We start from the raw sequence: 22,404 nt of genomic DNA on the forward strand, positions 1-22,404 counted from the left end.
ACCCTGCAGGAAGCAAACTCATCACCAGGTATGCTACCCCTGGATTTACAATCAAACTGTAGAGTCTTGTTGACCATGAAAGGAACTTCTATAACAAGTCAAACCTAGAGCTCCTGGTTCAGAGATATGCAGAACACTGCATCAAAAGACTTCCAATTAAAAGGTTTAAAGAATTAAAACAGAAATAAAAATTGTTGTCAAAATTCAGCCAGTCTGGCAGCACTTGTGAAGAGGAATCAGTTAACATTTCAGGTCCAGTGATCCTTCATCAGAACCGATCCTGAAACATTAACTCTGATTTCTCTCCACCCAGATGCTGCCAGACCTGCTGAGACTTTACAGCAATTTCTGTTTGATTTCCAGTATCCGCAGTTGTTTTCTCTTTGATAAAAGGATCAAAGACCTAAAAAATACGTTTGGTTGAGTTGAGAATACAGATGGGCGGTACCCAAATTGGAAGGAAGTGAGTGACTGAAGGTATCCCTCCATGATACAGTCCACTTGAAAAGGAACAATCTAGTCTAAACATAATTAAAATGGAGGAAAGTCAATTTCAATCGGAGAATAGATCCAGCATCAGTAAATTGGAAACTAACATTGATAGGCAAAATTGAGAGAAGGTGAGGACTGCAGATGCTGGAGATCAGAGCTGAAAATGTGTTGCTGGAAAAGCGCAGCAGGTCAGGCAGCATCCAAGGAGGAGAATCGACATTTCGGGCATGAGCCCCTCTTCAGGAATTCCTGAAGGGCTCATGCCCGAAACGACGATTCTCCTGCTCCTTGGATGCTGCCTGACCTGCTGCGATTTTCCAGCAACACATTTTCAGCTCAGGCAAAATTGTGACTATAACCCATGGAACAACAGGGACTGTAGCAGCGTTGATATGGATTGGACAAGTGGTAGGAACAGAATTGTTCATGGCCGTTTCTCAGGCTAGTATATAATGGGACCCTTGACAAAATGCCTTTAGAATGTCGGTTTTCTTTTCATCCTCATGAATGACTAAGTGCGATTTGGGTAGTTTGGAAATTTTCAGAGAACTTGGAAGTAGCAAAATGCACAGATGATAGTGACAGACTTCAAAAATGACATGAACAGCCAAATGGAATGGGTGGAGACATGGCTGATAAAACAATATTTTCTAAATAAAGTTTTATTCATTCACTGGACTGGTTAGGCCGGCAGTTATTGCCGGCCCCTAGTTTCTCTTGTGAAGGTGGTGGTGATTGCCTTTATGAACTGCTGCAGTTCATGTGCTGCGGATTGACCCACACTGCCCTTAGGGAGGGAATTCCAGGACTTTGCTGTTCCTTCAGTGTGGCTGGATCAATGCATTTTCAAGTAAAGATGGTGAGCCTCTTGGAGGAGAACTTGCAGGTGGTGCTCCCCTGTATTTGCTGCCCTTGTCCTTCTAGATGGAAAAGGGGTTATAGGTTCAGAAAGTGCTGTCGGAGGAGTTTTGGCAAGTTTCTGCAGTGCATCTTATAGATGACACACACTGCTGTTACTGAGTGTTGGTGGTGAAGGGAGTCTATGTTTGTGGATTTGGTACCAATAAAGCAGTCAGCTTTGTGCTCGATGGTGTCAAGCTTCTTGAGTGTTGTTGGAGCATCCAGGCACGCATGACATATTCCATCACCAATCCTGACTTGTGCCTTGTAGATGGTGGACAGGCTTTGGGGAGTCAGGGGTGTGTTACTTGCTGAAGATTTCCCAGCCTCTGAAAAGTAATTAATTTTGGTAGAGAGAAAAAAAAAAGAGACAATATAAATAAACTAAGAGTCAAATTTGTGATGTAGGACCCAAATTACCCATGTACATGTGTACAACTTAAAAAGGTGGCAGGGCAGGATGAGAAAGGTTAATAATGCACACTGGATCTCATGCTTCACAAATAGAACAATAGAGTAGAAAGAAAGAAGGTTTTGGTGAACCTGTTTAACACACTAATTTGACTTTAGTTCAAGTTTGCATCCAATTCTAGATGGCATACTTAGGACCAATCTAAACACACGAGAGGTTGCAGTCAAGGTCTACAAGAATGTCTCCAAGGATGAGGGACTTCAGTTATTGGGACAGATTGGAAAGGTTCGAACAGTTCTCCTTAAAGTAATCAAGGTTGAAAGGATATTTGATAGAAAAAAAAGAGTTATATAAAAAAAAGCGTCTGTAGAGTGCAGTAGTTGAGAACCTGAAGATACTGACTAAATATTAAGAGAACCATTGATAACAGGAGGAAACGTTGTTTTAACACAGCAAGTGGTTATGATCAGGAATGCACTGAGTGTGGTGGACGCAGGCTTTGAAAATGGTACTAGATAATTATCTGAAAAAGAATGAATTTTCCAGGCTTCTGCAAAAAAAAACCCCACAATATACCAGTGCAGTACAGGCCCTTCATATCACACTGAAGTGTGAAACCAATCTCATGCCCATCTAACCTACACAATTCCATTTTCATCCATAGGACTATCCAATGACCATTTAAATGCCCTTAGGTGGTGATGGAATGACGCTGTACTTGAAGTGCATGGACATGGTGGACCAAATGGTCTTGTTCCATGCAGTAACCATTCTATGATTCTTCACTTATAAAATTAGTTAGTTAGATGCATGGCCCTCTGCTGTGTTATCTAGGTCGGCTGGCAAGATAAAATTGATGTGCTCAAGGATTCTCCTTATTTGGTGTCAGAGAAGGGGACTGATTCTGAACTAGCTAAAAAAAAAGTAAAATTGATGTGTGTTGGAGAGGAGCATTAAAATTACGAGACATTTACAGATTAAGTGTATGACTGAGACTATGTTAGATAGATTTTAATGTAAGCACATGGGAGTTCTCTTTTGGAGAAACAAATGAGTTATTTTAAAACTATGCAAATCTAAGATCAATGGAGGGTTAAAGGGATCTATGGAAACAGTTGACCGAAATGTAGCACTTATGTGAAAGAAAATCCTAACATTTAACATTTGATTAGCTTTTTATATAGTTGGGAAACATTTTCATGTAAAGGCTGGTTAAAATGTGGAAATCTCTGTCAGAGATCAATGATATTTTTTGCTAACCACATGTATTCAAAGTTATGGATGCAAATCAGTCACAATCGCATTGAACAAGGAAGCATACTTAGAGGCATAGAGATGTACAGCATGGAAACATACCTTTGTCCAACTCATCCATGCCTACCAGATATACCAACCCAGTCTAGTCCCATCTGCCAGCACCCAGCCCATACCCCTCCAAAGCCTTCCTATATATTTACCCATCCAAATGCCTTTTAAATGTTGCAATTGTACCAGCCTACCACTTTCTCTGGCAGCCCATTACACACATGCAACACTGAAAAAAATTGCCCTTTCGGTCTCTTTTATATCTTTCCCCTTTGACTTCAGGGGCTTCTCCAAGGAGCAAGCCAGTCAGGCCTATGGAAGGGCGATCAAAATAGTCCATTCTCTCATCATAGCCACTTCAAGCACAGATCCAATTCCTTTTAAAATCCATTATGGGATCTACTTCCATAACTGCATTCCAAGTCAGGACTTGCAGCTTAAGAAGAATTTCCTTATGTCACTTGTGATTTTTTCCCCTATTTTATTCAAATCCATATGCTTCAGTTATATGTTTCTGCCACAGCTTCTCCTTATAATCTATTTGAATCAACTCGCGATTGTTAACACCGGTACCAGTCTTTTTCCCCTAAATACGCTAAGTTCTATGAAAAACAATTCCAGGTCCTCTGGTATCTGCAGATAGTGGTAGTTTCTCACCATCACCACTCCCCACCCACTCCCCACCTCACTTAGACAAATTTCCTCCACATCCCTCACCAAAATCTGACCTCAGGGATGGTGCCCAGATTGGACACAATAGTCCAGTTGGAGTCCGACCATTTAGAATGTTTTGGTATAACTTCCTTTTGCATTCCACTATAATTTTGACATATAATCATAACTTTTAAAAAAAAATTGTTTTAACAACATGTCCTGTCACAAATACTTGCGTGCCTATCCCTCCAATTCTTTGTTCTTTCTCCTTTTAAAAATTGTTATGGCTTCCTCTATCATTTTTTTTTAAAAGCTTTGATGAGACTATTTCTCAAGCTTCTAAACTCAATTTTTTTTTTGGAAGAAAAGAATGGGATTTTGTGGACTATAGGAATCACTGACAAGGCCAGTATTTGCTGCCCACCCCTAAGTGACACAGAGTGGAGGGGTTTGCTTGGGCTTCTTCAGGAGGGCAGTTGAGAGACTACAGACTCCATTACATTACTGTCAACCCGCAATCCCACGTAGGCCAGACCAGACGAGGGTGGATGATTTCTTTTCCTAAAAGGATGTTAGTGAAACTGATGGGCTTGTACAGGGACTGATGATAAAGAACAAAGAACAATGCAGCAGAAGAACAAGCCCTTGGACCCATCTGGACTGTATAGACATGACATTTTTCTGATGACGGTGGTGGGCAAGTGGTTGGAGGGAATCCTGAGGGACAGGATATATATGTATTGGGAAAAGCTAGGACTGATTAGGAATAATCAACATGGCTTTGTGTGTGGGAAATCATGTCTCCCAATGATTATGTTTTTTGAAGTAATAACAAAAGAGGATTGAGGAGGGCAGATCGGTAGATGTGATCTACATGGACTTCAGTAAGGCGTTCATCAAAGTTCCCCATGGGAGACTGATTAGCAAGGTTAGATCTCATGGAATACAGGAAGAACTAGCCATTTGGATACAGAGCTGGCTCAAAAGGTAGAAGACAGAGGGTGGTGGTGGAGGGTTGGTTTTCAGACTGGAGGCTTGCGACCAATGGAGTGCCACCAGGATCAGTGCTGGGTCCACTACTTTTCATCATTTATAGAAATGATTTGGATGTGAGCATAAGAGGCATAGTTAGTAAGTTTGCAGATGACACAAATTGCAGGTGTAGTGGACAGCGAAGAGGGTTACCTCAGATTACAACAGGATCTTGAGCAGAAGAGCCAATGGGCTGATGGAGTTTAATTTAGCAGGACTTATACACCTTAATGGTAAGGTCCTAGGGAGTGTTGCTGAACAAAGACCTTGGAGTGCAGTTTCACAGCTCCTTGAAAGTGGAGTTGCAGGTTGATAGGATAGTGAACAAGGTGTTTGTTATGCTTTCCTTTATTGGTCAGAGTATTGAGTACAGGAGCTGGGAGGTCATGTTGCAGTTATATCAAACATTGGTTAGGCCACTGTTGGAATATTGCATGCAACTCTGGTCTCCTTCCTATCTGAAAGATGGTGTGAAACTTGAAAAAGTTCATAAAAGATTTACAAGGATGTTGCCAGGGTTGGAGGATTTGAGCAATAGGGAGAGGCTGAACAGGCTGGGTCTGTTTTCCCTGGAGCGTTGGAGGCCGAGGGGTGACCTTTTAGAGGTTTACAAAATTATGAAGGACATTGGATAGGGTAAATAGAAAGTCTTTGCCCTGGGGTCAGGGAGTCCAGAACTAGAGGGCATAGGTTTAGGGCGAGAGGGGAAAGATGTAAAAGAGACTTAAGGGACAATCTTTTCATGCAGAGGGTGGTGAGTGTATGGAATGAGCTGCCAGAAGAAGTAGAGGCATCTGGATGGGTATATGAATAGGAAGGGTTTGGAGGGATATGGGCCGGGTGCTGGCAGGTGGGACTAGATTGGGTTGGGATATCTGGTCGGCATAGACGAGGTGGACCAAAGGGTCTGTTTCCGTGCTGTACATCTCTATGACTCTAAACTAAAGGCCTTTTGCTTTTACACACTCCATATCCTCTGCTTATCCATTTATCTGTAAAAATGCCTCTTAAACATTGCTGTTGCATCTACCTCTACCATCTCCTCTGGCGGTATATTTCAGGATCTTATCATCCTCTTAAAAATAAAACCTGCCTCACATTTCCTTTAAACTCACCCACTTTTATCTTAAACCTATGTCCTTTAATAATTGACCTCTCTAACCTGGGGGAAAAAAAAAAGACCGACTATCCATGCCTCTCAATTTTGAAAATGTCTCCCAGCACAGCCTTCACTCTTAGACATTAGAGTGAAAAAAAAAAGTGCTTTAATCAATCAATCATCGCTATTACAGAAGCTGGAACTGTGTTCCAGATTCCTGATTAATTAAATTCCACCAGGTATCTTGATGGGATTTGAACCCACATCCTCAGAGCATTAGCCTAAGCCTGGGGAAATCAATTATTCAAATAATGCGCCATCCAGCTCTACTAAGACATGAACAGCCATGCCATAAGACCAACATTATCTGACATGTGACAAGTCTACAAAACTCAAAAGCTGCTAATTTCAAAAAATAGCTCAAGGGCTTACAAAGTAAATCTAATGGAACTGGAAACAGTGCCAAGAACACATCAGTATCCCCACCAATTCCTGCAGATGCTGCTTAAAACCTACCCTGATGAACAACCTTTAGTCACCTTTCCAATGTCTCTACTTTAGATTCAACTGTTTATTTTGTCATTATTCTGAGACTTGCCTCAGGGTTTTTAAAAAGTATGCAAATATTACAGGAATGGACAATGAATGCTGCCCTAACCAGTGACACCCAAATCCTGTGAATGAATAAAAGAAATATCCAAAGGTTATTCCTGCCTGATCAAGCAACACCTTAATTTTTAAAATTCCAACACTTGTTCACAAATCCCTCAGAGGCTGTACCTGTCCCCATCTGTGACTCCCTTCAATTCTGCAATCCTTCAGATGTGCCTTGGTACACGTGACAATAAATTCAATTCCATTCAGCCTCTCAGCTGGTCCAATGTAGTTCACTTGAGCATCCCTGATAAATGCATCCAGCAACTATTGGATACAACTTCCAACTTTGTGCTTTGAAGAATTAGCGCCAGGTACCCAGGTTTGATTCCAGCCTTGAGTACACGTTCTCCCCATGTCTGCATGAGTTTCCTCCAGGTGCATCCCACTGTCTGAAGATGTGCAGCTAGGTGGTTGGTTATGTTAAATTACCCATAATGTCCAGGAATGTGCAGGTTAGATGGATTAGCCACGACAAAACAAAAATCCCATGCAGAGTTACTGGGAAGAGGGGGTTTTCTGAATGAGATGGTGTTCGAAGGGTCACGTAGACTTGATGGGCTGAATTGTCTCTTCCTGATTGTAGGGATTTTTTGATTCTTAGAATCAGTATCACACAATAAGACATCAAGGGATCAGGGATTAGAAACAGTTGCAAATTAGAACATTGAACATGACAGAACAGGGCCTTTGGCCCTTGATGTTGCGCCGATTTGTGAAATCAATCTGAAGCCCATCTAACCTACACGATTCCATTTTTATTCATGTGTTTATCCAATGACCATTTAAAATGCCTTTAAAGTTGGCAAGTCTACTACTGTTGCAGGCAGTGCGTCCCACTCCCTACTACTCGGAGTAAATAAAACTACTTCTGACATCTGTCCTATATCTATCACTCCTCAATTAAAAGCTACATCCCCTCATGCTAGCCAGAGGGGAAAGGCTCTCACTGTCCACCTTATCTTACCCGCTGATTATCTTATGTCACCTCTCAACCTTCTTCTCTCTTACGAAACAGATACAAGTCCCTCAGCCTTTCCTCATAAGACCTTCCCTCCATACCAGGCAACATCCTAGTAAATCTCCTCTGAACCCTTTCCAATGCTTCCACATCCTTCCTATAATGCAGTGACCAGAACTGTACACAATATACCAAATGCGGCCGCACCCAGAGTTTTGTACAGCTGCAACATGACCTCATGACTCCAAAACTAAATCCCTCTACCAATAAAAAAAAACAACAAATGCCTTCTTAACAACCCTATCAACCTGGGTGGCAACTTTCAGGGATCTACATACATGGACACAGATCTTGCTGCTCATCTACACGACCAAGAATCTTACCATTAGCTTAGTACTCTGCATTCCTGTTACCCCTTCCAAAGTAAATTACCTCACACTTTTCCACGTTAAACTCAATTTGTCACCTCAGCCCAATTCTGCAACTTATCTATGTCCCTCTGTAACATCCTTCCGCACTATCCACAACACCGCCGACCTTAGTCTCAACCACACATTTAACAACCCATCCTTCTACGTCCTTGTCTTGGTCATTTATAAAAAAAAAGTGACAAACAGCAGAGGCCCCAAAACAGATTCTTCCAGTATACCACTAATAATTGAACTCCAGGATGTACATTTTCCATCAACCACCTTCTGTCAGCTAGCTAATTTCTGATCCAAACTGTTAAATCACCGTCAATCCTATTTTGTGCAATGGCCTACCGTAGGGAACCTTATCAAATGCCTTACTGAAATCCACTGATACCAAATCAGCTGATTTACCTTCATTCACCTGTTTGGTCACCTTCTCAAAAGAACTCAATAAAAGGTTTGTGAGGCACAATCTACCCTTCACAAAACTGTTTTGACTTTTCCTAATCAACTCATTCCTTTCTAGATTATAATAAAACATCTCTCTTATAACCTTTTCCAACACTTTACCCACAACCAAAGTAAAGTTCACTGGTCTATTATGACCAGGGTTGTCTCTACTTCCCTTCTTGAACAAGTGGACAACATTTGCTAACCTCCAGTCTTCTGGGACTCTTCTTGTAGACAGTGATAACATAAAGATCAAAGCCAAAAGCTGTGTAATCTCCTTCCTGGCTTCCCAGAGAATTCTAGGATAAATCCCACCCTGCCCAGGGGACCTACTGATTTTCACACTTTCCAGAATTGCTAACACATCTTCTTGTGAACCTCAATCCTGTCTAGTCTAGCTTCCTGTACCTTACTATTCTCCTCGACAACATTGTCTTTTTCCGGTGTGAATAAACTCGGAATTCCTTGATAATGTTTGATTTGAGAGGTGTCAGATTGGAGGGTGTGGAGTGGATTTGTCACCAAACTGAAATATTTTTCTCTTCTCAGATGCTGCCTGACCCGTTGAGTATTTCCCGAATTCAGTTTTTGTTTCAGATTTGCAGCATTTCCCTTCAGCACTGATGACCTGAAGAATGCCATGAGTCACTGCTCAGATAATTTCAGGTAAAATGAAAACAAAGTATAGGGAGGATGTTATTAAACTGGAGGGTGCAGAAAAGACTTAAATAATCTAGTCCCAGAAACATCATTTAAGTTACAGGGAGAGGCTGAATAGGCTGGGGCCATGTTCCCTGGAGGAACAGAGGCTGAGGTGTGACCTTGTAGAGGTTTTTAAAATCATGAAGGGCCTGGATAGCCAAGATCTTTTTCCTAGGGTGGGGGTGTCCAAAACTAGAGGCCATAGGTTTGAGTGGAAAGGGGAAAGATTTAAAGAGAGGTAACATTTTCACAAAGAGTGGTGCAGGTATGGATTGAGCTGCCAGAGGAAGTGGTGGAGGCTGGTGCAATTACAATATTTAAAAGGCATCTGGATAGGTGTATGAATAGGGAGGGTTTAAAGGGATATGTGCCTAATGCTGGTAAAATGGGACTAGATCAGATATAGGTTCAGGGGTATCTGGTCAATGGAGACAAAGAGTTTGTTTCTGTGCTGAATGAATAACTGCAGATACTTGAAATCTGAAATAAAAGCAAAAATTGCTGAAGAAACTCAGCAGGACTGGTAGTATCTGTGGAGAGAAAGCAGAGTTAAAGTTTTGGGTTGGTTTTGGACCCGAAATATTAACTCTGCATTCTTTCTCCAATACTGCCAAACCCTCTGAGAATCATCACTTGGCTCAGCAGCCAACGTGTCATTGCCAGTGTGCATGCCAACTTAATTTCTCCACATTGCTGAGCTCAGTAACCCCACCTGGATATTCTGAAACAAGACCAACAGTAATTGATTATATTGGGGGCAAATCTTTATATGGCAACCAAAATAAGCTGGGCTATTTTCCAAGACAGACTTTACATATAAAAAAAAAGAGAAAATAAATTCTGCTACATTAAAAAGACCAGGAAGAGCTTGTATTAAATTGTTCCTCATGGCCTCCTAATATCCAAAACACTCTACATCCAATATGCTTTTTGAAGCATTGTGTGTCTCTTACTTTTTAAGATTAATAGTCAATTTGCACATAGCAAGCTCCTTCAAATAATGATAATGACCAGCTCATCTGTTTTTAATCTGTTGATTATCTCTGCAATTTCCCTCAGCAACGAAGTTCCAGACTCATTAATTTCTTTGTTACTAACATCCTCTTGCCTGATCTCCCACATTCTACCTGCCATAAAACTGATGTCAACCAAGATTCTGTTGCTTTTGTCTCAGATTAGATCCCCTACAGTGTGGAAACAGGCCTTTCAGCCCAACAAGTCCACACTGACCCGCCGAAGAGTAACCCACCCAGACCCATTTCCCTCTGACTAATGCACTTAACACTATGGGCAACTTGGCATGGCCAAATCACCTGACCTGCACATCTTTGGACTGTGGGAGGAAACCAAAGTACCCGGAGGAAACCCACATAGAACGTGCAAACTTCACAGAGTTGCATGAGGCTGGAATCGAATCCGGGACCCTGGTGCTGTGAGGCAGCAGTGCTAACCATTGAGCCACCGTGCCGCCCCTACAAGTCTTAACTCCCTACAAGTCCAATTGCCCAATCACCCCTCTGCTCTCTATGGTTGCTCCCAGTCAAGCAGCAACTTGACTTTAAAATGTTCATCTCTCTTTTGAAACCTGACCCTTCCCTATCTCTAATTCCTTGAGCCCACAACTCTGAATCTCTACACTCCTCTCTGGCCTCTTGTACAGCTCCAGTTTTAATTTTTCACCACTGGAGGCCATGCCTTCTGTTGCCTCAACCCAAGAACTGGAATTCCTTCCCTGAACCTGTCCACTTCCTTCCCCTTGTCGATATGTTGGAAAACCCACCACTTTGCCTAAGCTCTTATTGCGTCCAGTTCCGGTCACCACAATACCTGAAGAAATGGGGACGTTTTGGTGCAGGTGCAGAAAGGGTTGAACTAGGATGTTGCCTCATTCGGACAGTGTTAACTATGAGGAGAGATTGGACAATTTTGTTGTTATGTTTTCACTTGAACAGAGGCGGAGGGGGAAGAAGTTTACAAAATTATGAGCGGCTTGATGGAATGGAGAGTCAGAATTTTTCTCCCCAGGGTACAAATATTAATTACTAAAGGATATAGGTTTAAGGTAAAAAAGGGGGCAAGTTTAAAGGAAATGGGAGAAGCAAAGCTTTTTTTTAAAAAAAACACACTGAATGGTAATTGCCTGGAATGTATTGCCAGAGAAGGTGCTGAAGGCAGATACAACAGTAACACAAGTATCTTGGCAGGAGGGACAGATACAGACCACATTGAGGCAAAAGGACCTGCTCCCATGCTATACTGTTCTTTGTTCTTAGCATTTGAGCTAATGTTACTTTAGATGTGTCAGTGCCATTCCTTTAAGTTTTTTTAAAAAAAACTCCCCTGTGAAGTGCCAGAGGATGATTCATCACATGAGAGATGTGATATCAGTAGCTATTGAAATACTGCCAGTCTTACCAGCACTAAAGTGCTTTGTCTCATGAAATTTCTGAGTTTAGCTTTGGCAAAGGCTTAGTAAATATTGTTGTGAAGCAATTGTTTTGACAAAGGGTCAGTTAGACTTGAAATTTCAGCTCATTTCTCTCCTTATAGATGCTGCCAGACCTGCTGAGATTTTCCAGCATTTTGTCTTTTGGTTTCAGATTCCAGCATCCACAGTAATTTGTTTTTATTATTGTTGTGAAGCATTTGCTTGGTATTCAGCCAAACCCTCAGCCTCCAACAGATCTCCATTCTGGTGTGATTTCATCTCTCTTTGGTGTTAAATAAAAACAGAGAGAAAAAAAAAGAGGATTGGAGGCTGCACTCTATCCCAAACCTTACCTGGCTGCAGTTGGTTCAACAGACACACAACAGGTCCCAGTCTTGAAATTCTCTGCCTAAATCTCAGAACCACAAGGCTCCAGGTTCAAGTTCCATCACAGGGTCGAGCATATAAGTCAAGGCTGGAGCAGAGTCGTACTGAGAGAGTGCTACATTGAAATATTTCAGATGACATGTTAAATGTGGGCAAACATAATTTTAAGGTAATTGGAGGAAAGTTTAGGGGAGGTTCTTTACTCAAAAGTAGTGGGTGTGTAAAATGCAGTGGTAGTAGAGTCAGATACATTAGGAACATTTAAGCAACTCTTGGATAGGCACATGGAAGATAGTACAATGCAGGGTATGTAGATTAGTCTGATCTTAGAGTAGGATAGAAGGCCAGCACAACATTTAGGGCCGAAGGGCCTGTACTGTTCTATGTTCTATAGAAAAGCCTCACCTGACTACTTGGGTGGAATGTAAAAATATTCAATGTCACTATTTTAAACAAGATCAGGGAGTTCACCCTTCTCTTTTACCCAGCTGTCAGCATCATAAAGGACCTTATTACATTGTGGTTTGTGTTTGCAGTCAGCAAATCAGTTACTGCATTCCCTACATTACAATAGTGACCACACTTCAAAAACATCTGACTGTAAAAGTAGTTCGAGATATTGCTGATCATGAAAAAGGTTTTATGGAAAGGCAAATTTGTCTGTTTTCTTTTCACAACCTTTGGTCCAACCTGTGAAGGATTTTGGAAGTGCTTTAAATATGGAAAACAGTTGCTAATCTATGCACAGTGAAGTTTTACAAACAGCAGAGTAACAATGGCTAGATAAGCTATTGTGAAAACTTTAATGTGAGAACAGCTCAGTTTCCAGCTTTCTTTCTGAATCTAGCAAAGGTTCTGCAAACTGAACTAAACTGATGCCTATTTTAGCGTCTCTCGATTCAGAACTGTATAGAAATTACACCATTCAATCTATTTAGTCACATTGAAATAATGTACAGTCCTACATTGTAATTAATCCTGACATTTCACCCCAGATCTGTAAGGAGTTTTAAATTCACCAGTCCTTTCAATTTAAACTTTTTTTAAATTGCGAATTAAGTCTTTCTTCTCCTATTTCAGTGAAAGAAATAGCCCAAGTTGAACATTAACCCACTGAACTTAAAATAGCCCAGCTCTTTGCTATGCTTATGAGTACTGCTGAGGAGAGTCTACATTAAAGTAGATATTAGCTGAATGAAGTGACTGCAAATTTAACTGTTCTCATAACCAGCTAGACCCTCTGAAAATGCTGCACTCATAGGACGACCCACCCAGTCAAACAAAACTAAGGGCAGGCTGCACATCTTTTTGCATTTCATCAACAGTCATATCAGATGGTTGGGAAAAGATACACCTCGTTCATAATAACCTTTAAGGTTGAAAACGCGTAGTCATTGGCCAGTTGTTAGAGCGAATGTATCACAGATCAAAGAGTCAATACTGAGTCCAACGCGACTTCATACATTGATACTGTCACCAAACACGGAATATTTTGAATCACATCAAACCTAAAACATAAACTCTGTTTGTCTTTACAGATGCTGCCAAACCTGTTGAATTTCTCCAGCATTCTGTGTTTGTTTCAGATTTCGACCACACACTGTATTTTGCCTTTATTCAACTACTTTAAAAGTTTAAGGATAAACAGAACAGTAAAAAGGACCAACCTCATTAGTTCCTGAAGACGGGCTTACGCCCGAAATGTCGATTCTCCTGCTCCTTGGATGCTGCCTGACCTGCTGCGCTTTTCCAGCAACACATTTTTCAGCTCTGATCTCCAGCATCTGCTGCCCTCGCTTTCTCCAATCTCTTTAATGTTTTATAATCTCATTCATGGATTGTGGCCATCATTGATTAGGCCAGCATTTATTGTTCATCCCTAAATGCTAAGGGAAAAGTCCCTGTGGACTGTTGACAATGAGGAGGGGAGGTAATTGCCTGAACTGCTGTGCTCTTCCAGCACCACTAATCCAGAATGAGGAGGGGAGTTGAAGAGTATGGTGCTGAAAAAGCACAGCTGGTCAGGTAGCATCCGAGGAGCAGGAGTGTCAATGTTTCAGGCATAAGCTCTTCATCAGGAATGAAGGGGTGGCTCTAGGGGGCTGAGAGATAAATGGGAGGGAGTGTGGGGCTGAGGGGGAGGGAGAAGGTAGCTGAGGATGCGATAAGTAGATGAAGGTGGGGAGAAAAAAGGTGATAGGTCAGAGAGGACGGTGGAGCTGATAGGTGGGAAGGAAGATGGACAGGTAAGAGCTTCAGAGCAGAGGAGAGGACCTGGGGGGTGCAGTGAGAGAGAGACTGACCAAGATCCTTGTAGAGGGAGGAGGAGGAGGAGGAGGAGAACCTCTTCAAGGCATCCTTGGAAAAAGCTTCAGTGTGGGGTGATAATCAACTGGGAGAAAGTGAGGACTGCAGATGCTGGAGATCAGAGACAAAGAAAACATGTTTGGCAATGGTATCCCGTTGGAAACAGCAGAGTATAACCCTTTGGATATAGACACTAGTGGTTGAAAAATAAATGTCTTTGGTTAAGAAAAAGAAGAACATATCAGAGACACCTCAGTGGAAGGTGGCATTATCTGAGCAGATGTGATGGAGTTGGATAAATTCAGATTCTCAGGGAGCAGAGTGTGAGGGGTGCAGTCAAGGTAACTGTGGGAGTCAGTGGGTTTTTAAATAGGTATTGGTGAACAGTTTATCCCAAATGGGAAGGGTGAAGTCAAGGAATGAAAGTGAAAGGAAGAGTCAAAGATGGACCAGGTGAAGGTGAGAAAAGAATGGAAATGGAATGCAAAGCATTAATTTTTCCAATTCTGGATGAAAGCAGGAAGCAGCACCGAAGATATAATCGATGTTTTAAGAGACAGAATTACCACACAACATTGGAGCAGAATTAGGCCATTCAGTCCATCATGTCTGTTCCACCATTCGAGCACAGTTGATATAATGATTCACAACACCATTCTCCTGCCTTCTCCTTGTAACCCTTGATCCCCTGTCTAATTAAGAACCTATCTATCTCAGTCTTAAATGCACTCAATGACTTGGCTTCCACAGCCTACTGTGGCAATGAGTTCCACAGATTAACGAACTTCTGGCTGAAGAAAGTCCTCCTCATCTCAGTTCTAAAAAAGGGTCATCTCTTCACTCAGATGCTGTGCCTTCAGGTCCTAGTGTCTCCTACGAGTGGAAACATCTTCTCCACGTTCACTTTATCCAGGCCTCTCAGTATTCATTAAGTTTTAATCAGATCACCCCCATCTTTCTAAACTCCATCAAGTACAGATCCAGACTCCTCATATGACAAACTCTTCATCCTCAGGATCATTCTTGCAAACCATACTCCTGTAAACCTCTGGACACTGGTCCAACACTGCATATGCAGTCTGATCAGAGCCTTATACAGCTTCAGCCTCAGTAGTACATCTCTATTCTCATATTCCAGTCCTCTTGAAATGAATGCCAACATTGCATTTGCCTTCCTAACCGCCAACTAAACCGGTTTGTTAATCTTAAGAAAATTCTGAACTAAGACCCCTAAATCCCTTAAAAAGAAACAAATTGCTGGAAAATCTCAACAGGTCACAGTATCAGTGGAGGGAAAGCAGTGTTAATGTTTTGGGTCTGGTGACCCCTCTTCAGGACATTCTGAAGGAGGCTAAAGGTGACCTTATAGAGGTTTATAAAATCATTAGGGGCACAGATAAGTGAATGGGGGAGATCAAAACAAAGGGGCATATTTTTAAGATGAGAAGAGAAAGATTTCAAAGAGACCCGAGGGGCAACATTTTCACACAGAGGGTGGTTTGCATGTGGAATGAATTGCCAGAGGAAGTGATAGATGTAGGTACAATTACAACATTTAAAAAGATATTTGGGTAGGTATATGAATAGGAAAGGTTTTGAGGGATATGGGCCAAATTCAGATTCTCAAGGAGCAGAGTGTGAGGGGGATTAGTTTAGGAAACTTGGTCGGCATGGACTAATAACTCTGTTTCATCTCCACAGATGCTGTCAGACCGTTTGATATTTTCCAGCAATTTCAGTTTTTGTTTCTGATTTCTCGCATTTGCAGTTCTTTTACTATTCTTCCACATTAAGACAGCCATAACTGGGCCTCAGGCAGGAAGCCTTAACAACACCTTTGACATGGCAGAAAGTGAAATAAGTTAAGAGAAGAATTAGTTTAAAGAAAGAATTAGCTCAGCCAAGTAAAAGGATGGTGGTTCTGAGGAAGGGTCGCTCATCCTGAAATGTTAACTCTAATTTCTCTCCACAGATGCTGCCAGACCTGTTGAGCTTATCCAGCAATTTCCATTTTTGTTGTCAGAAGGAGGGTGCTGGTGGAATGCGAATGGCTCAGGAGTTCTTTCAAGGTGGACTTGGGAAGCTTTCAGACCATCCTGATGTGAGTTGAACATGTAGGGGGATTGCAGGTGAGGAGGAAGATGCTGGTGGAACTGACGGAAAGCATCAGAAAAATCAAGAATGTAAATGGGGAGAGACTGGGGTGGGAAAAGAGAAGGGTTGTCAGAATTGAATTAAGATAGGAAGACATAAGCTCGGTGGAGTAGGAACATGCTGAAACAATACGTCTGCCAGGGCAGTACTGTTTATAGAGTTCATGAAGGAGGTAGAAGTAGACCATGTGTGGTTGAGGGTCTATGGAGGTGGGAAGCAGTGAAGAGGAGATCTCCAGGAGAGATGAGGTCAGTGACAGTGCTGGAAACTGCAGACTAATTTTCAGTGGTGGAGCCATGATCCAGGGTTAGTTAGCTCAGTTGTCTGGACAGCTGGTTTATAACAATTATACCAACAGCAAGGGTTTAATTCCTGCAGCAGCTGAGGATACCATGAAGGACTCTCCTTTTCAACTTTGTCCGTCACTGTAGGTGTGGTGACCTTCAGGTTAAACTGCCACTAGTTGATTCTCTCTCTATCTCTCATTAATGACACAGCAGCCCTATTGTCGTCTGAGGGGACCTTGGCATGATCCACAGAGATAGGAATATGTGTCTGAAAGCTGCTGGATAGAGGTCAGCATGCGAGATGACAACCTGACCACCCTCATTGGCTGGCTTGATAACAAGGTCAGGGTTGGAGCACCAAGGGAGAGAGAGAGATTGGACTGGGAGAAGGGAGCAGAGAATGTTTGCCTTGTTCTGTGCAACCTGGTCCATAACATTACCACTCCCTAACTCCACCCGAGTTGGGTTTGAACACTGAACTGAAAAGTAAATATTAAAACTGCTCCTCTTGGAGGATATTTCCACTCAACCAATGCTGGATGTCATACAAAACAAACAAACAAACATGGCACCTCCCAGAGGGAGGGGTCAAGGGAGGTGGCAGTGAGATCACATCAACACAAACATGGAACTTGACGCTATTTTCAACTGATGCTAAGCGGCAGCAAATAGACAAGAAATAGGAAAGCGCTCAAGATGTATCCTTCAGGGACTCCAGAGGGATTTATTATGGGAACAGGAGTACAGATGTTTCTGTGACTTTGACTGGATAGGGAACGATGGAACCAAGTGAGTGCATTCCTTCATGGCTATTGAGCCACGGAGGCCTGACAAAGAGGATGTCGTGGTCAGTGGAGCTGAAGACTGCAGACAGTTCAAGAAGGAGGAGGAGAGCATGTTTACTTTTGTCACAATCGTAAAGGATGTCACTAGCAACTTTTCACAAAGCCAATTGTGTGGAACAGGCTTTGGACAGGACTGGCAGTAAACAGACCTCTTGAATGGCCTGCTAACTGCAAAAATGTCTGATCAGGAAGCTGACTCCTAAACATTTGCCAAACAAGTTTCATCTAGGAGAAAGTGAGGACTGCCGATGCTGGAGATCAGAGTCGACAGCATGATGCTGGAAAAGCACAGCAGGCCAGGCAGCATCCGAGGAGCAGGAGAATCGGTGTTTCAGGCATAAGCCCTTCGTCAGGATGCTGCCTGGCCTGCTGTGCTTTTCCAGCACCAAGCTCTCAACTCAAACTGAAATTGGTTCATTGCTGACAAGTGTGGAAAGTGCATTTTAATGCAAATATCTCAGACTTTTACCATTTTTTTAAAAAAAAGATGGTCCACACAATCAAACACCTTGACCTGTGGCATCATTTTGTTCAGTGTGGATTCAGACTCCTGGCTTTGAGATGCAGCCCAACCCGGGTTGGAAGGCCTCTTATTCTGAGATTAGATTACCTACAATATGGAAGCAGGCCCTTTGACCTTCCGGACACATTCCCCTACATTTCCCCTGAACACTATGGACAATTTAGCACAACCTGTGACATCTTTGGATTGTGGGTAGGAAACCAGAGCACCCAGAGAAAACCCATGCAGACATAGGGAGAATGTACAAACTCCACACAGACAGTTGCCCAAGGCAGGAATTGAACCCAAGTCCCTGACGCTGTAAGGCAGCAGTGCTAACCACTGAGCAACCATGCCGGAACTCTTATTTCTGTCTTTTTTAAGATTATTGCTGGACCTTTTTTTTCCTAAATTTGTTTTCCCCCCTAAGGATTTATTGTTAAGATTCTGTACCTAAATTAGCACCATAAGAGGTAACTTAGATTACTTACAGTGTGGAAACAGGCCCTTCGGCCCAACAAGTCCACACCACCCTGCCGAAGCGCAACCCACCCATACCCCTACATCTACCCCTTACCTAACACTATGGTCAATTTAGCATGGCCAATTCACCTGACCTGCACATCTTTGGAGTGTGGGAGGAAACCGGAGCACCTGGAGGAAACCCACGCAGACACGGGGAGAATGTGCAAACTCCACACAGAGAATCGCCTGAGACGGGAATTGAACCCAGGTCTCTGGCGCTGTGAGACAGCAGTGCCACCGTGCCGCCCATTAACTTGTAAACTTTTCACTGTATTCATGTGAGTTCATGTGACAATGAAGCTCATTCTAAAATTTCCTTGTGTGGCTCAAACTGCCAAACTTTGTTTAACAATGCTTCTGTTAATCACCTCTGGATGTAGTTTGCCCATGCTTTACAGATTCTAATTGTTGTTGATTGCCTACCATTCACACCAATCCAGAGGAGGAGGGTGGTTAATGGAGCTTGGGGCAGTGAAGGGTTCTCCATTTAGCTGCTACCTTTCTGCCAGCATTCCCATGACATTAGATGTGATTCGTGTCCATGCCAGATTAATCTAGTAACAGATTAATTTGTAGATAACAGCAAGTTAAAAATTAACTGAAAAAAATCAAGAAGTCTGTTTGAAGCAAACACTTGTGTCTGGGATAACTTGTTCAATGTTTGCCTGTAATATGACTCTTGTGCTGTAATGCTCAAACCCATAGAATATACAAAAACAGAAGAACAATAGCCAGAAAAACAAACTAGGCAAGCAGGAGGCCAGAAGAACAGCAGCATCAGGAGGTGGAGAAATCAACGTTTCAGGTGTAACCCCTCTCCTGCCTCACTATTTTGGTTTCCAGCATCTGCACTGTTTTTTTTTGTACGAAAAACAAACAGAGAGAAAAGAGATAAAATGGAAGACTAAAAACAAAGGTCAGTTCTCAAGTAACTCTCTCTCTCTACCACCAACCCCACCCAAATCAAACTGAGTTAAAGGCTGAACACAATACATGTAAAAGCCTGCACTTATGTAGCACCCTAATTACATCCTAAGCCACTTTACACATTCAGACAAAAAAGTCAACACCCAGGAGATATTCAGACAGCTGACCAAATGTTTGGCCAAGTTAGATGTGAGGAAGTTTGAGAGCAGAAAAAGTTCAAAAAACTCAGCAGGCCTGGCAAAATCTGTGGAGAGAGAGAAATAGAGTTAACGTTCGAGCTGGGTATGAACTGAAGTAGTCATCTCAGATTCAAAATGTTAACTGGATTTCTCTCTCCACAAATGCTGTCAGATCTGTTGAGTTGTCAGCATGTCTGGTTTTTATTTCAGGTCTCTAGATAAAAACAAAAGTTTTGATTTCTGATGTTTAAGAGAGTCCTAGGGGAGACAATAAAGTGAGCTTTAGAAAGGAAATGTAATATTTAGGGCATATTTGAACACATGGCTAATAACACTGTATCCATCAAAATCCCAGGGATGAACACAGCCAGCATGTCATATTCCGTGACTCCAGTCATGAATACGTGTATTGCCTTGGGTCAGGACAGGATGAGGCTTGTCCATCTCTATAGTTCTGATTGACAATCTTACCTCACACGTAATGGTTGCCAACTGGGCCTCAAAACCAAACCCTGAAAAGAAAAATCAACATTTTGCAAAGAAGAGAGCTGATTTACTGGGGAGGGAGGTGCAGGATACACTTGCAGATGTCAGATCAATCATCTTAGATTATAGAGAGATATAAATGGGATTGTTCAGATGGGCAGATCACTGGAAGATGGAATTTAACCCTGATAAGTGTGAGGCGATGCATTTTGGAAGGAGTAACAAGATAAGAGAGTACTCAATGAATAACAGGACACTAGGAAGCTTAGACAAACAGAAGGAAGGATCCTGGGGTGCTTATCAACAGAAGGTGGCAGGACAGGTTAACAGACTGGTTAAGAAGGAATACGGGATGTTTGCCTTAATGAATCAAGACATAGACCATAAGAGCATAGAGGTTACGTTGGATCTATACCGAACTTTGGTTAGGCCAACAGCTGGGGTACTGTGTGTAGTTCTGGTTAACCTCACTGTGGAAAGGATGTGACTGCATTGGAGATTCACCAGGGTGTAGCTATGAAGGGAGGGTGGATAAGTTTGGGTTGTTTTCTTTGGAGCAGGGAACATTGAGAAGGAATATGATACAGGTGTACAGAATTATGTGGGGCACAGACAGTATGAAGAGAGATCAGCTGTTTGTTTTAATCGAAGGGTTGAGAGCAGGGGGGCACGCTTAAAAATTCAGGAGGTTTAGAGGGGATTGGAGGAAAACGTTCTTTCACCCAGAAAGTGGCGAGGGTCTGGAATACAGTGCCTGGGAAGGTAGTTGAGGTTGGTAATCTCACAATTTTCAAAGTGTACTTGAATGAGCACTTAAAACTGTCATGACATTGAATTGATTTGAATTTGTCACTTGTACTGAGGCACATTGAAAAGCTTTGTCTTGCGAGCAATACAGGCAGATCACAGAGTTAACTAGCATAGATAAGTAAATAATAGGTAAACAGGAACAAAACAAAAACACAGATGCAGCTGAATGTTAAGAGTTTGAGTCCATTCAGTATAACATTTAAGTCTACGGGCTTAGTCAAGTAAGTGAGACTAGTGTAGACTTAATGGCTGAAGGGCCTCTTTTGTACTGTATAAGCCTACGATTGTGATTGTGATTAACTCTTGTGAGGATACAATTCCTTACAGCATAAATCCAACACATCACACCCAGAGCAGAAGAAATAGGACCAGCAAAGACAAAACAGACAAGAGAAGGGTTAAACTGAAAGTTAACACTCCTCATAGTATACAGGCAACATTCTCACTAGTTGCTACACGAACAGTCCAATACTATTTCCATTTCAAAGAGCATATTATCAAAGCTGAGCTCAAACAGCGCACACACCAACAGAAACATACAGAATTTCAAGACAAGACTCAGATCAGTTACTTACTTCTCATCCACATGGAGACTTGGAGGACACTTGATGGCCAGCCATGTTTTCCAGTTAACATGACGAATCTTATAAACTTGTCCAAATCCACCAGATCCAATCTTTTCCCAGCTCATAAACTCATCTGAATCAAAAGTCTTTAGCAGTCCCATTCTCCAGGAGGACTTCTCCTGTTCCTCCATTGTTTAAAAATTTCTTCCCACCTCAAAATAAACTCTTTTTGCTACTCCCGTCTAACTTGTCGCCTGTATGTATCTCCCTTCGTTCTTACCATCAGTAATAGCTGCTAATGGTCAGGTGTTCATTAACTCAGTGCTAACATCACTTCCTGTTGCAACAGTGAGGTAATCCACCCTGTCAGAATTTGTAGGCCTCTCTGAGCATTAACCCATCCCCCTCCAAGCTTCCAGCAATTCACTCAGCTCAGCAAAAGCTCACTTATCAGTGCTTCAACTGAAATTACAGCCGTGCTTCTACCTGCAGATTATAGTCCCTGAATATAAAGGAGAACTGAAAACCCAAGGAGTAACCAAGTCACTGGAGCTCATGGGACAATGTACATCCCGCCACCCCAAACAATTCACTGCACTCTCCTCCCCAACAATCCCATACATCAGACGCAGCAAAGGGATGAGAGAAGGGCTCGCGTAAAAGTTCCTTATCCTGAAACTCAAGGTTAAAGTGCCAATTTGGGGCAGCATGGTGGCTCAGTGGTTAGCACTGCTGTCTTGTAGCGCCAGGGACCCGAATTCGAATCCAGCCTCAGGTGATTGTCTGTGTGGAGTTTGCACATTCTCCCTGTGTCTGCGTGGGATTCCTCTGGGTGCTCCGGTTTCCTCCCACAGTCCACAGGTCAGGTGAATTGGCTATGCTAAATTGCCCATAGTGTTAGATGCATTAGTAAGGGAATGGGTCATG

General features: G+C 42.3%; 1 protein-coding gene across 1 annotated transcript in view; it reads right to left on the minus strand.

The window, feature by feature from the left end:
- The window catches only part of ripk4 (receptor-interacting serine-threonine kinase 4), a 57,602-nt gene extending 35,818 nt beyond the window's left edge, over nt 1–21,784 (minus strand). Inside the window, exon 1 of the mRNA XM_072585705.1 lies at nt 21,487–21,784. Within this exon, the coding sequence (XP_072441806.1) occupies nt 21,487–21,668 (182 nt within the window). The 5' untranslated portion in view covers nt 21,669–21,784. The remainder of the gene's footprint in view (nt 1–21,486) is intronic.
- Nucleotides 21,785–22,404: the final 620 nt, after the last annotated feature.

Source organism: Chiloscyllium punctatum, chromosome 15, assembly GCF_047496795.1.
Source record: "Chiloscyllium punctatum isolate Juve2018m chromosome 15, sChiPun1.3, whole genome shotgun sequence".
Lineage (NCBI taxonomy): Eukaryota > Metazoa > Chordata > Chondrichthyes > Orectolobiformes > Hemiscylliidae > Chiloscyllium > Chiloscyllium punctatum.